This window comes from Sparus aurata, chromosome 4 (assembly GCF_900880675.1).
Source record: "Sparus aurata chromosome 4, fSpaAur1.1, whole genome shotgun sequence".
NCBI lineage: Eukaryota > Metazoa > Chordata > Actinopteri > Spariformes > Sparidae > Sparus > Sparus aurata.
The window spans coordinates 33133059-33148845 of NC_044190.1; the positions used below are offsets into that span (position 1 = coordinate 33133059).

A 15787-nucleotide genomic window follows, 5' to 3' on the forward strand; every position below is an offset into this window, starting at 1 on the left:
GTATATGAGATCGGGTTTGGAATTGACTACATTTTACGGCCTTGCATTTTGGGAATAAAACACACGGGGTCCCCGTTAGGGCTTGAGATGGTAAAGTAGTTAAAGCAAAAGAATAGAGGTGTAGACGGCTGGAACAGGGTGAGGAGGATGGCAGCCTCAGTGAAGAGGTTGACAAGGACAATAGGTGGTGAAATTGGAAAGGAGGAGGAGAGATTAGATTTTTCACTGTCATGTCGCTCCTAGGCAGAGGCTGCGGCTGTCAATCAATCCTCGCAGTGTCTTGCACCGAATCATCAGGGTTACCTAACGGTGCAGCACATGAGACTCACACATGCGGCGCTCCTCACACATCTGCCGCGCGGCGTGTCGCGTAGCGTCAAGGCCGAGAGCGATGAGACAGAGAGGAAGAGAGGGGAAGTCAGAACGACAGGTAAAGACCGTGTCGGTGAAACAGATGTATGAATACAATAGGACTCAAAGAAAATGCCGAGGCTTAACAGGCTCAAAAACATTTAGCTGGCTGGTAAAATAGAGGGCTGAAAGGATATGGAGCCGCCAAGTCAACTCACTGAGGTCTCCGAGATTTCCCACGCTCATACAAATGTTGGCTCACTCATCTCCTGCGGGCGGTGTCAGCCAGAGACGGTTCAGTATTACATTTCGTGAGGGGCAGGCTTCCGGGTGTGGCCCCCGGTCCGGCTCGTGTGTAAGCAGTGGATAAATCTCAGACATCTGCTTCATCTCATCCTTTCCAAGATTAAAAGGGAAATCTCTCCGTCTTCCCTCTGTGTTTCATTAAGGTCCTCCAGGGTTCAGCGAGCCTCCGTGTTGCATCAGCGAAGTTTCACAATGTTAGACGGCCTTGTTGTCCTGTCATCTGGTGTCATTTAATCATCCGTGTAAGAGTGTGTGCGCGCGCGTGCGTGTGCGTGCGTGTGCGGGTGTGTGTGTCTGTTCAAGTGAGCACTGCAGTAGCCCTTTGTTGCAAAGTGCAGAGCTACTGTTCAGGTGTTAAAGCACACTTGTCAACACACAGAGGGGGCTGACAGCAGAGGAAGGGGTGGAGGAGTAGGGTGGAGCAGAGTGGAGAGCAAGTGCCTCTCGAAGATTTATTCAACCGCCATACATCTCCTTCTTTTGCCCTGTCACTTTCCCTTTCGGCCGCACTCTCTCTCTCAATCTGGATAATGCTCTCTTTTAAAAACCTTATTTACAGCATCCATTGATTCTGCCTTCAAGAATTGGCAAGTACCGGCCCCCGTTTTTTAGTCCTTGCGGATGGCAGGGCCGCTGCAGTAAAGCATTCAATTTGAAGAGGCTTCCGTTACACAGCAATCAGTCCAGACAGGCCTCGAGTAGACTTTCGCATTTGGTCTGGAGGAGTCCTTAGTCAGTAAACCACTCAATGTGCACAAAGCCTATAGGCTAAGGATGCTGTTAATCTAAGCTTAATGAGATGTAAGGGTGATTTACGCTCATATGGCTGACCTCTCCATTGATGATGAGGTAATCAGAAAAGGATCAACAAAGCCCCCTGCAAGCTATCTGTTGGAATAATGTAATCCGTCAGAGCCCCTTAAATAAAAGTAGCTGAGGAATACTGCAGTTCTGCTGAATGATAGCCGCAGTGTATAATTGCCAAGATTACTCTTACACAGAAGTGTATTGTGAATTTCATCCAACTCAGACTGCAGATCAATTTAGATAAATCCCACTGATATTGTTTCTGTCCAACTTTTAAACTTAAACTAGAACTTTATGTCATGATATCAGGCTATTATCGTCTCTCAGCAGGTGCAAAGTATTAACCTTTTGGAAGTTCTGATCTCTTGTTGTATTCAAAGTTTCTGAAAAGCAATTTAAGATCAAAGTTGGATTTTATTGACTTTTGAAATTGTCATAGAATCAGTTCTCCTCTACTTCAATGTGCCTTAACGTCAGCCCCACCTCCTCGGTTTCTCACATCCTCATTTCTTATCATCAGAGCCGTCATAACACATTATGTCTTACACATTTCAATGCCGTGTCTTCCTTTTTCCAGAAACTACATGTCTTCAAGAAGACTCTCCAGGCCTTGATCTACCCGATTTCATCCACAACACCCCATAACTTCGAGGTGTGGACGGCGACTGCGCCCACATACTGCCATGAGTGCGAAGGGCTGCTGTGGGGCATCGCCCGTCAGGGCATGCGCTGCTCAGAGTGTGGCGTTAAATGCCACGAGAAGTGCCAGGACCTGCTCAATGCAGATTGTTTACAAAGTAAGGAACGAGATTCATCCCATAATGCTTCGATGAACACAAAGACTTTAAAGCTCATAGAACATGTGCTCACTAAAATGCCTTTGTTAGTACGGTGCGTATGTGCATGAGTACCATTTGGGGCTTAAACGACATTGTTTTGAAAATGCCTTTCAAAAAAAGCTGCATTCATTCTCATTTTGATATACTCTTTATTTTACTTTACAGGATCTCTCAGTAGGATTGATTAATTTGCACCGTTGGCTATTAAACAATCAAATGATAAAATCCATATTACAGTCAGTTCAATATAAAAACATGGTTTGACTGTGTGTCTGTTCCGTGATCACAATGCAAGCCCGGAACCTCGTCCACAGTGAGCAGACTCATCTGTACTGTTTTTTTTTCCCGTCTCTTTAAGAACCAACTCTTCACCGAGAGCCTTACAGCACACGTGAATGCTGTTATGGGGCTTTGTGTGATTCATATTACATATCCCCGTGCACTCATTGCTACAAGTAACACGGTGCATTCACACCGCTCGCTCAGTCGCTGGCAATCATTACAGCTTCCAATCAGGTTTTTCAATCAGGCACACCCCTGTTGTTACACTGCGCAGACTGGTAGGAACAATGTGACATGCAGGCTTCGGGATGATCCTCAGGGCAATCCTCACACACTCTAAGTGGATTAGCTACACCCCGGCTGATACGAAACCCAGTGTTTTATAAAGGCTTCACACTAGCATAACAATATTTCATAGTTCCAACTCCGATTCATCTTTATCACATTTCAATCTGCACTCATGAACACACTCTACTTACATGACGCTGTGATCAGACACAGTGAATTAACCGTCGCATGCATCTCTTTTGTCTTTCACAATCACATACATTTAAGCACACGCACCAACATTTACACGCAAATTTGTGATTTCAGTTATTCATAGGCATAGTCAGTCACACCTACTTATGATAGTAATGGATCAGAGTTGTCCCTCTCTCTGCTTATTAAATATGCAGACTATTGAGTCTAAACACTCCTTCGATCTCTTGATCTGCTTCAGGGGCGGTGGAGAAGAGCTCCAAGCACGGAGCAGAGGACAAGACCCAGAATATCATCATGGCCATGAAGGAGCGCATGAAGATAAGGGAGAAGAACCGACCGGAAGTGTTCGAGGTGATCCAGGAGATGTTTCAGGTCTCAAAAGAAGAAGTCACCAGCCATCTGAAGACAGCCAAGCAGGCTGTGCTGGATGGGACCTCCAAGTGGTCCGCCAAAATCAACATCACAGGTCAGTCTGGTTCCTGTCATTCTCATATTAATTAATGATCATTAACAGTCGGTATCTTTAATTACGAGTCCGTCAGCTACGATTGACTTTTCCCAGCTTGTCTTTCCACATTAATCATCGATCAGTTGAATATGGATACATGTCTCGTAAGTGGTGGAGTCCTGATAACGCTGCCGGTGACCCTTTATCTTTGGACCACGACCTTTAACCCTCTGCTCAGTCCTCCAGTGCCAAATCAACAAAACTGCCATCAAATGTCAGGCTCATCTCCGATAACAAACACTCTTATCCTGATCAGTATTCACTTGTTATTAACCTCAAGCTCCTGGTCATTAACCTTTGACACTGAGCCACAAACTGCAATGCATATTTAATTAGAAACATAAATAGGAAATTGATTTGGAGACAGGTCATTTGTTGAAAATACAATGACGGTTACCGCTGCATCACTGTTTTGTTGACAGTAGTTGATGATATTCGGGCTCGTCACGAGGAGACTTTGAATTTTCTAGACTCACCTACCATCTACTCTCCACGTCTCATGTACCTAGACAGTGACGTATTCTTACCAACACATGAATTATTTGATAAGAGCTCCGTGGCATATAGCTCCGGTGGAAAAAAAAAACAAACTGCAACGATGCTTTGCGAGTGTTAAACGGTGGCACAGTAAATACAAAGCATCTGCGAGGGAGTAATAAAGAGGCAATGATGACTTATTATTATAGCGGAAGAGTACTTGCTGCAACTGCCACAGAGCTTTTCAGAGCGCGCTAGCATGCTAGTTCGTACAGTGTGCTCTTGAAATGAATCCCCCACAGCTGCACATCAAGCTCCCTCTCAGACATGCCAATCAAAACACTGTGCGCCCTCCTGAGTGCATTTTGACAGTGCAGCACTTCACTGTGCATTCAGAGGGAAAGTTATTTGGTTGTGTTTTGAGACATGACCGGATCCAACAGACTCACATGTCCGTGTTTTATTGTAGTTTTCTTCACAACCCAGTTCGATTACATAACCTCTGTTGTTTATCCAGATTTCAGAACACCATAAACTTAAAAAAAATCGTTGTGTTTGTGGATTTTCTTTCATTCCAGTGCTTCTTGTTTCACACACATGGCACATACTGTCACTGAGTTTCATTTTATCCCTAGTTTCCTACTTTTTGAAAAAGAAGGTCAGGAAGTAAGCTTTGTAGCCTCGACACCAAACTCCAGCTCCATCCCCGTGGTACTGTGCCAGGCCCGGCTCGCTTATTGCTCGCCTTGCATTTTCTCGCAGTGTCAATACGCCAGACAGAAACAGAAACAGAGAGGGAGGGAGACAAATAGAGAAGGAGACAGAAAGGATTGGGGAGAGGCGAGGGAGAGGAATGCAAAAGCGGGGAAGGAAGAGAAAACAGAGAGGGAGGGATAGATACAGACGTTGGAAAGACCCAGGGCTACCTCGGTCAGTTTCCCTGAGGCTTATCGAACGTCCCATTTTAAAATGTAGCCATTGAGTTGTTATTTATTCACCGTTTATTAGATAAACACTGACTGGCATTGACTCCGCAGCAGTCTGACAGCGACCATGAGATATCCTGCGTGTGGTTAATGCGCTCGCTGCAAGGTCTGCCAGTGAATATGAACCCGAACCACCAATTTATTCTTTTGTGCCAGCAAATGCATTGATCACAAAAATGAGGAAAGTACATTACATTATTATATATGTGCTATTTACCTTTACGTCTCGTCCTGGAACAAACGCATTCTTCATAATGCTTGCTCAACAAAGGTCGATGTATTGAAAAGGGAGAACACGCATTCAGTCTCCTCTGTTCAGAACAACACTTCATCTGTTTGCTTCTCAGTTAGTCTGCTCTATGCGAATTTATGGAATGATTCTTTTCCTATTCTGCTTTACTTTTTGTTCTCACCTTTTGTTCTCCTCAGAGCTGTTGTGTAAGTGCGCATTTTGTGCTTCACAGATGGCAATACCAGCCAAGCAAGTGGGACGATAGTAAAATAACTTGACAGGAATTAATCCGGCTCCAAGTTGTTAAAACACACACCCGCAAATCTTTTATCTTTTTTTTTTTTTTTTTACTACCAAAAGGCAATGTAACGGGGTGTAAGCTTGATTATGATTCTTTTAAATGTTGCTTCCAACTTTTTTTTTTTTTGCTCAAAGTTTTAAAACCGAAACCAAAATACACTCATTAGTATTTGAATTTCATGAGCAGACTCTGTACCGAACTAAAATGCTATCAAAGCAACTCTGCGCGCAGGCAGGGGAGCGCTCAAACCAAGGACACACTGTGGGGCAGAAAGAAGCTGTGGTGTTGCAGTTGCTTGTGCATGGTGGTCGCGTGCTCTTCACCTCTGCACTTTGGGCCAATCAGGCATGATTGCTGGAGTGTCTGCTGGCTTAGAGCGCAGTTTCAGATGCTGTCGGATGATCTGACAGGCACTTTCATGTGAAGCGTACTGACCTGTCTATACACCCGCCTATACACCCGCCTTCCAACCTCTATATCCTGCCCACCAACCCCTGTCAGCATTGGGCTGAGAGATATATATGTACCCTGAATTATTTAGACTGTCACTTATGCATATTTAATGCTCCAGTGTCCTTTTTCCCTTTTATGGCGCTGTGAAATACTACTGTCTCTCCTTCTCTGCACCTTCCTCCCTGTGTGTGTGTGTGTGGAAGGAAGATTCTGAATCGGAGATCTTTTATTTTTGAAGCTCAGCAAAGACATATTGTAGCAGTGGGCAGACACGCAGGGGTGGGAGCTACCTATAGCCTCGACGTATGAATAGATAAATGATGGATGGACTCAGCGCTTCACATTCACACAGAAAGACAAATAATGGCGGAACTGAGCGGTTTTTGTTGCCTCAGCTTTTGGCAGGCGCACAAAGTTGTTGTGGGCAGCGGAGGCAGTTCCTGATTCTTATATTGAAGCCCATAGGATGAAATAAATCTAATTCCAAGCAACTGGGAAGTGGGCACAGAAATAAAGCACGAAAGCTGATTCATGACTGGGTTTTAAATCTGCTGTAAAATATCGCCCACCAGACCAACGCTTTTGACTTAAAGAATAATAGAGTACAATAATAGATTCAGGAAAATGAAGCTTCCATCTTTAAAATAAAAACTTTAAGATTGTCAAATTGCCAGTTTGCTGGTGACACCTGACTCTTCATACTTCTCCATCTTTGTCTTCTCTCCAGTCATGAGTGCGCAGGGCCTGCAGGCCAAGGATAAAACCGGCTCCAGCGACCCGTACGTCACCGTCCAGGTGGGAAAGACCAAGCGCAGGACGAAGACCATCTTCGGCAACCTCAACCCGGTCTGGGATGAGAAGTTCAACTTGTGAGTGCTCTCTCTTAATTTGACCTCTGTCCAACCAGATAATCTCCAATAAGATTAAGGATCTTGAGTTCAAGGGAATCTTAAGACATCAGTAAATAAGGAAAAAGTAAATTCTTATCTTTTTTTTTTAGTACAGACTCTTTCTTAATAGCTTAGGAAATTGCTATCACTTCTAGTGTTACGCGCCGGCTGCACTGCAGAGATTCTGGCGATGCAGACTCTGCTAGAAAAAAGCTTTACGATGGCATCCATCAGTGAAGGCAGCTAGGGTCTTAACTCTTCAGATCCTATTGTGCTTTACTGCCTTAGTAGTACGTGGCTTCTCATTCTGAATGACCTCTCTGTTGCTGACCAGGCGTCTGTGTCTTCCTTTTTGGCACAGGAGTTTCTCTTTAGTCAGTATGCAATAGTCAAAGGAGTATCACCACTCGATCTACTGGTTGCCTCTCTGCCACTGCCTCAAATGTTTGTGCACGGCTGCGAATAAAACTTTGTGCATTTATGAATCAGTTGATAGGTTACCCTGCACACCTTACAGGAAGTACATTGGCAGTGTAACCAAGTAAGCGAGTTTCCAGGAGACTACTTGAAATATTTATTTGAAAAAAAATGTGGAAGAATTGAGCCTTTGTAAAACATAGACAACCACATTATTCTGGTAGGCATAACAAACCTCATACAAGTATCTCAGAGCGTCAGCACTCCGGGAAAAAAGAAAAAAAAAAAAAAAAGAACCAGGATGAAGAGTAAAATGTAATTTTCTCTGAAGAATTGTAGAGCTTCGCCCAGAGCTCTGTGCAAAATATTATTTGCCAGCAGTTCTCTGCGGTTGTTCTGCTGTACTTTCCTGCATCAGACCAAGAGCGAGAAAGAGCAAAAAAATATGTACTAATCTGACTTGCAAATACTTGTTATGCTGTCATGCTGTCAGATATTGATGCCTCCTGGACCCGTCTTTAGAACAAACAAAGTGTAGGTCTGGCCCCAACACACTGGGCCTCCACAAAGTCTTTGTATTATCTGTTTATTTATTTCTTTTCCTTTTTAAACTCTAATCCTCCATCTAGAGATGGGGCACTGGGGAGCCACCGTCAAAGGATCAGTGAGCGTTTGTCATGTTTGCTCAGACCAAAGACAGAGCAGCTAATGGTATTTTTTGATTCATTCAAGTCCACGAGTCTCCCAGCATCATTCCTCTGGAGGAATCTGTCCATGGTGTAGGTCATAATATTTCTATGCCTGTCGCTTTCTCTTCTCAAGATGTAGGTCTTTAAAGTTAATACTTTTTTTAACAGTTAATTGTAATACTTTTCTTCATAAAAACCTCACAGGAACATGTGTCCTACTCTCTGTGCGCGTCCGTCCTATGCCTGTTGCAAACAAGGCTGCACACCTGTAATGAGACTCCAGTGGTGACTGTAATAAAACTCTTTCCCATTACTACAGGGATGTAGATTAATAGAGCGATACATTACTGTGTGCTTGGCAGGCAGCAAAGTCCCAGGCTAGTGCAGCAGCAGCAGCATGCAGCAGCAGCAGCGGCGGCAGCAGCCGGTGCTTCCCCCCAGAAAGGGATTAGTTAAAAAAATACCGCAGATAGTGTTTCTCTGGCTGTCGCACCCAAGATGTCATTAGAACAAAATGTAATCTGTCGGTTTTAATTCCAGAGTCGCACAGTGTGACCCCCATCTGAAGCTAAGTGCTTTGGCCACCTCTGTTCTATTTAGCAGAGTCATTATTGTGAAACGTCTGTCAGCTGCAGTGATGCAGAGGGGGGGCACCAAAGAGATGGACGTAAAGCTTTCACAAATAAACAATTCTCGCTATGAATGCTAGGCAGTCGTTCTTGTGAAACAATCGGCAACTCTCTGATGGTTTAGCGTGCAGTCGGAGAGAGAGAGAGAGAGAGAGAGAGAGAGAGAGAGAAATATAGAGATGCAGTGTAAAGGTCATGCAGTATCTTGGGGTAATTCCTCCTTCCAGGCAGAGAGCCCTTCTTCACATATTCACATACACATGCACACACACATACACACACACACACTCTTTTGTCTCAATTAAATCCAGGCTACTATTGTTCTCCATATAATACTTGGTGTGAAGCGCGTGCTTCTGAACTTGCATTTATGCTTGAATAGTGCATTTGCCTGTCATTCCGCTCCGCCGGACGCCGCAACCTGATGAGCTGTCACTCAATATGCTGCTGCTGTTGTTGTTGTGTGTGTTGTTGTGATTTGTTCTGACCCGGGCGTATTCATCTACCACATCGCAGTGAATGTCACAACGCCACCGATCGCATCAAGGTGCGAGTGTGGGACGAGGACGACGACATCAAATCACGGGTGAAGCAGCACTTCAAACGCGAGTCGGATGACTTCCTGGGCCAGACCATCATCGAGGTTCGCACTCTCAGCGGCGAGATGGACGTCTGGTACAACCTGGGTACGTTACCAGCTTGATGTCAACCAACAAGAGATGCTGATTAACTAGAAATCCTGGTAGCAGTTATTATGACACTTACCCAGATAAAATGTTAACTTCATTAGATATAGTGACATTTTTTCATACTGTAAAATGCAGATATGAACCCAGACTTCTCAAATGTTTAAGCTTGTCTGAATGCATGACTTAAAATGGCAAAACTATGACTGAATTAATTCCCTAACTGATGAAAAGTTAAGCAGAACTACAAATCTGATTCGACTCTTGATGACAACAGTTGGCGCCCGACAGTGGGGCTGCATGATTCTTTTTATTATCGATTCATCCTCTGATTGTTTTCCATGAAATGTTTACAAATGGGGAAAAAAATGGCCTTCACACTTTCTTGAGGCAACAGATTTCTGCTGGTTTTGTCATAGAAAACTGAAAGAGCTGTAACTGGAGGATGTTTGGCATTTGTGCTTGAAAATTTAGTGAAAGTGTTTATTGATAATCATTTGCCAATCAATTTGTCATAGGCGTTTTTTTTTTTTTTGCTTTGCTCCATTTTGCCTAAACCAGTTAAAGTTCAATCAATTTTTTCGCTCAGTTAATGAATAAAAAAATCGATGAGTGCATTCATTTTTCAACTTTCCTGTACCCTAAAAACTGTGATTTGATGATTATGACTATCACATTTTGTACAAGGCTTACTTGTGTATAGTATGAACATAAACAAACTCTTCACATCTCCACACATCCCCATTACACTGTTAAACAGGATATGAGGATAAGTGTATAGTCAGATAAAGTGTGGTCCAGCTGAGATCACCATTAATATATCGACATTGATACGCATGCACCGAGAAGCCACGGAGGGACCAGTGGTTTAGTTTGGGTACCGATGCTGTTGATGCAGGGGTATGTTACTGTCTCCGCTCTACACCACTGGTTTCTCCGTACTATACGAGGCTCAATGGCGACATAATGGGAGCTCCCACTTCTGTTGAAGCATTATGACTGCAGGGTGCTGCCTTTGTTTGGCTCCCTCGCTAAAAGGAAGCAATTTGTGCTAATATTGACCCCTGTCCACTGGTGCTGCCCTGTGCCTTTTTAAATGAGCACAATGAATGTTTAAACATGCCTTTGCTGGTGTGGGTGTCCACCCCTCCAGCTGCGCTCCTCTCTAAGCCTCTTCAGCTCCTCTTCAATCCGGGCTTTTGCGTTTGTCTCTGACGCTTTGTCACGTCGTTATTTTTCACTTGTCTGTCTCTTGACCAGCTTACTGTAGAGGAGAATAATTTATCACAGTGGAGATGAATTGTATATGAAAGCACAGAGGGGGGGGGGCATTTAAAGTCTGTGAGGAGCCCCAGCAGCTGTGGAGTCATTAGCTCCTCAGACCAGTCAGGAATGTGTGCGCTTGCGTTTTTGTGTCGGCGTGTATGTGGGCACTCAAGAGGGATAGTGCATGTGCATACACAGGATGGTTGTTAATCCTTGCATGCACAGAATATTTATGTAAAGCTGCAACCCAGCAGAGGCAGCGTGATTGTTAATGTGAAGGTGTTTTCTTATACATTAAAGGTATGTTCATATCGGATATGATGTCATTCCTATTTTACAGGACAAGATGTTATGCCATTAATGTCTCTTCATTACTGTTTTTGTGTTTAAAGTAGTGTCATTCATTTCTCAGTTTTTAATCCTTTGGTGTTTGTATATGTGATTTTCTTATAGTGTGTCAATGACAGATTTTTATCATCGTCAAAACAAATCCTTATGTTCTCGGGCCTTCATATTTTCACTGAATGGAATAAAACTTTCTGGATCATTTTTTAGCCGGTCGTCCCAGGGCATAGTAGCTTAACTGCACTGTATCATGTAGGAAACAGAACAGCGATGCTACTGTGTACCTCAGTGTCCCTTTTGATTGGCTTGTGTTTGTTGCTTTGGAGGGTTACGGTCAGATAGTTGGCTGGATGGTTAATGTTGGAAGAAAAGCATCAAGCTCAGAGCCAATCAGAGGCAGAGTAGGTGTGGGTCTTTGCAGAATACGAAAAATAAGTAACAAAGGGAATCAGAGCAACAGGCAACAACATTTTCATGTCATTTGATGTGGATTGCAATTGGTATTTACTGTCCACACCGGAAAAAAAGGCCACAGTTTAAAAAAAGAATAATTAACAATTACAAAGAAAAAATCTGTCAGCAGGACAAGTGAAAACTTGTTGGTTAAGATTTGTTGAAATAAGATGCGTTGTCTAAAAATAAGTTAATCAGTCTCTTCGGAAAAGGAATTAGCCAATTACACTTGGTGAGATTTTGAGTGCAGTCGATTTCCAGTTATGACTAAACTACCTTGGCTGTGTGTTACAGATAAGAGGACAGACAAGTCTGCGGTATCCGGTGCCATCAGGCTCAAGATCAGTGTGGAGATGAAAGGGGAAGAGAACGTGGTTCCTCCTCACGGCCAGTACACCTGTTTACATGAGGTAACTGTCATCCTGTGATGATCGATTTAGCTCTCAACACTTCAAACTTCAATCATCAACCTTGCTGTGATTGAGTGTGCCATTATTGAATTGGAAAGAAAACTATCAGGATTGTGCGACAATCAAAAGTTATAGCTAAGTTAAAACAAAGTGTGATACGGGTCTTCATTATCTGGCCTGCAGTACATCACACAAAGAAGTGTAACTTTTATTACTTGTTGTGACACTGCGCTCCGTCACCGCAACCTGCTCTGTCTTATCTCCCGTGCCACTCACAGAACCTGTTCCACTACCTGACCGAGGTGAAGAACGGCGGGGTCGTGAAGATCCCGCAGGTGAAAGGGGACGAGGCGTGGAAGGTCTACTTTGACGACGTGTCCCAGGAGATTGTGGACGAGTTCGCCATGAGATACGGAGTGGAGTCCATCTATCAGGCTATGACGTTAGTACCACCCTGATCTATGGCCTTTCGCCTCGCCGATCCGTCAATGTCTCATTCGGCAGAGTGGAGGGGAGAAGGAGATGAGAGAAGGAGAGCAGAAGGAGAAGAGGAGCAGTAAAGATGTCTCCTCAGCAGAATCAGAGCTAGGTGTACTATCGAGCTCCCGGGCTGATTGATTAATTGCTGGACTCCTGGAAAAAACTCCCGACCAGCCGCGGGTCACATTGATCATGGACACACATAAACAGTCTCGTTTCCCTCTCTCTCTGTCTCTCTGATCCTCTGTGACCCCGTCCATCCATAAATGTCTCTATCTCTGTTTCCTCCTCGTGCACACACACACACACACACACACACACACACACACACACACACACACACATGCAAAGACACACCACATTAAACATTGAAATTATTGATCAAGGTCATGCAATGCCATGTAACATTCTGAAGTGCTGATGCACTGTGATTGTTACCGCTGCCGAAGTATACATCTACATCTTGCGTCTAACATTACACGTATTTAGCTCCCAGTGCACTTCAGTTGCAGTGTGTCCCATATGCAGTATATAATGTTCATAGTGCCGCTCACCTCTCCCACAGGAAACTTAAATTGGGGAGAACGTCTCAAAAGTGCATGCAAAATGGCTAAGAGAGCCTTTAAAGTCCCACTTCAGTCAGTGTTGCTTCCTGTTGAATGGTTAACGCTGTTTCTCAAACAGGGAATGGGGGTTTAGTTAATTGTCTGACTTAATCCTTTGGCACCGCAACCAGACTGCCACTCTAGCAAGAGCAACAGCATTAGCGTGGATAGCAATATGAAGGACATTAGCAGGGATAACCTCTTCTTCATTTTCCTCTAATCATTAGCAGTGACATTGTTTTTATTTAGACTCAGTTTGGACTTGCCCTTTTTATTTTTGTGGGCTTTTGTGGAGAAGAATGAAACCCTGCCGAGCTCTGGCAGAAATCTGAATAAATATGGCTTCTATTGCGTTTAATTAACTCAGTGAGTAATAATGAGTATCTGCAGCATCGCCACAGTATGATTTCGATCTGTTTGAAAAATGCACCACTAAAACTGCACCTTTTAAGCGCTCCTTCCTTTGCCGAATACTCTTGTTGGGCAGTCCCAGTAGCCGCCAATGTAATTAGCTGCTGCCTTAGTAAATCAGATGCTAATTACACACAGATTGTGTTGGGCAAATTGAATGAAAGGCGCAGCTCACATTTGTTCTTTCATGTCCATAAATCTGGCCGCATGCGCCCCTGAGGTGAATCAACAGTGAGAAAATTGCGTTGCTATTATGGTCTTATTATAGTCTGCTGAATATTTTCAAAAATTGTGCTCCATAAAATAATCAGACTGCACTAGGAGTGTTGATGGCCTGTAGTAAAATGAAACCGAATGGTTTGTTCGGTTAGTTTATGTTAACCTGTTTCTGATTTTTAGATTTTTTTACTGGGCTCCATGCATGTTTGATCCCCCTCCCGCTACTCTGCCATTTTCCAATCCCAGCAGCTTCTTTATTCGACATTTTTGTTGGCCCTGTAGGACAAAAACGTTGTTGGGTTTCTGTCAATTTTGCACATCAGTAAGGAGCGTTACTGTACTGTATGTAGGTTGTTGTGATGCTGCTGGTAGGTTTGGGTGTTGTCTGTCAAAGTGGCATATGACAATGTCTCCAGCGAAACTTCGTGATGGACGATGACATCGTTGTTTATGAATCTGAGGCAGTGTGTCCCCTCTGTGTTGTCGTAAGGCGACAGTTGCATATTAGCTCACCACTGCTGACGCTGTTTCCCACCGTTGCTCTGACATCAATCTCCAACTGTCTAGCCCTGCGGAAGAAACCATCTCGTTTGCACCGTCAAACATCCCTGTGCCAGTTTGGAAAGCGTTCTCGTCTCCCTACCACATGTCCGTAACTTAGCTTCGTCAGCCCCATTAGCATAAAACAACATCGGCCGACTAGCCAAGGAAGCTAAGCTAAGGACACTGTATTAAAAATGCATGACTGAGAGAAACAGTGGCCAGTGGGACAAGAAACACTGCTGACAGAAATTGAACTGAGCGTCTTGGGTTCGCTTAACTGAGCTGGTTTAATAAGAAAATAACAAACGGGACATGGAGACGTAATGTTAGTGCACTGAGCAGCAACATGCTTCTTTTCATTTCCTCTCCCCACATATCACAAACAACAACAACTCTTGCCCTACGGCAACTCTGAGGGGACACGCCACTTAATTGTGTGCTCCGGTGGGAAGCCTTATAAACCGCAATGTTACGATGGTCGGGGATTAAGCGGATGGACGATGGCATCGTTCATCGGCCCAACCCTAGCTGCTGGTGTGGAGTTGCTAGCTGTTGTTCCAGTGTGACAGGGTTTGCGGCGTATGTGGGGCTGTCAGGTTATTTAAGTGCATACCGTGAAACAGTAAGTGGTGATTTTCCGGCGCTCACGAGACATGGAACTTGTTTAGATTTGCGCTTATTAGCTTCATCGGGAATTTATGGAAGCCCCTTTCTTTCCATTTTCTCCATCATAGAGCCTTGACTCCCAGTCACTCCTGACATGATGGCTGCATAAATCACTGCAGCTGTGGAGACTCACCCTCCCTCCTGTTCCCCCCACCATCCCCCCCTGCAACCCCCAACATACCCCTCCCTCGTTTTCCTTTTCCCTCATCTCACTCTATCACCGCTCCGTACCTCCCACCCCCCTGTTTCTCATCATCTTCTTCTCATATCTCCCAGCTATCTGAGACCGTAAAAAACATTCATGTGGGCGGCGCGTCTCATTCGCTGGTAAAAACCTAGGCCAGGGTAACACTAGGACAAGGAACGTTTCATTCTTGAAAATTGGCTCAGGACATCCAGCTCTAAAAGCACCATGGGAATTGAGCGGATGCCATCATCGCTCTCTTTGCATCAGTCTCTCTGCTCGCCTAACCCCAAGTGCTCCTGGGTAATTTGGAGGCTGAAAGCAGAGTAATTAAATAGGCCTCCTGATGAGAACATGTTTGTGTTTCTATTTGTGTGTGTGTGTGTGTGTGGGTGTGTACGTGTGTGTACGGGCTGCACTCAGTAAATCTATAATCATTACTCCACATAACTCGGCGCATTTTCTAACACTTGGGCTTATTGAAACAATGCCTCACCCTGCGATATCTTCTTAGTTTCTGTGTTCTCCATGCTCAGCATTCAGCTTCATGACACTAATGATCACCTCCAGCTGGACATAGTGAAAATATTTATGTCCAACCACAAGTTCTTGTCTCCTGTATCTGAAAGTGAAGGGTGTGAGTAATATCCTTCGTGTCCTTCGTTTTATTGCAAAAGCGACATTTTGTGTTGTGTAGTTTCAAAAGTGATGTGAGTGTTGTTGATATGGAACAGATTACAGTGAATTCTGTTTTTCCATAGATTTCAAAAAGAGCATTAAAAAAAAGAATGCTATATTTATCAAGCTCAGCCTACATTTGCTGGCTTTAAGCTCGCAGGCATGTTTGCAGGGAAAATCAGCCCGTGCAT

At 44.1% G+C, this 15787-nt stretch overlaps 1 protein-coding gene across 3 annotated transcripts in view; it reads left to right on the forward strand.

Moving 5' to 3' along the window:
* unc13c (unc-13 homolog C (C. elegans)) overlaps positions 1-15787 on the forward strand; it is a 105019-nt gene that overhangs the window by 26801 nt on the left and 62431 nt on the right. For all 3 annotated transcript variants that reach the window (XM_030413846.1, XM_030413847.1, XM_030413848.1), the window contains 6 exons: positions 2042-2261; positions 3307-3534; positions 6753-6894; positions 9167-9336; positions 11695-11810; positions 12089-12252. In XM_030413846.1, the coding sequence (XP_030269706.1) occupies positions 2042-2261; positions 3307-3534; positions 6753-6894; positions 9167-9336; positions 11695-11810; positions 12089-12252 (1040 nt within the window). The remainder of the gene's footprint in view (positions 1-2041; positions 2262-3306; positions 3535-6752; positions 6895-9166; positions 9337-11694; positions 11811-12088; positions 12253-15787) is intronic.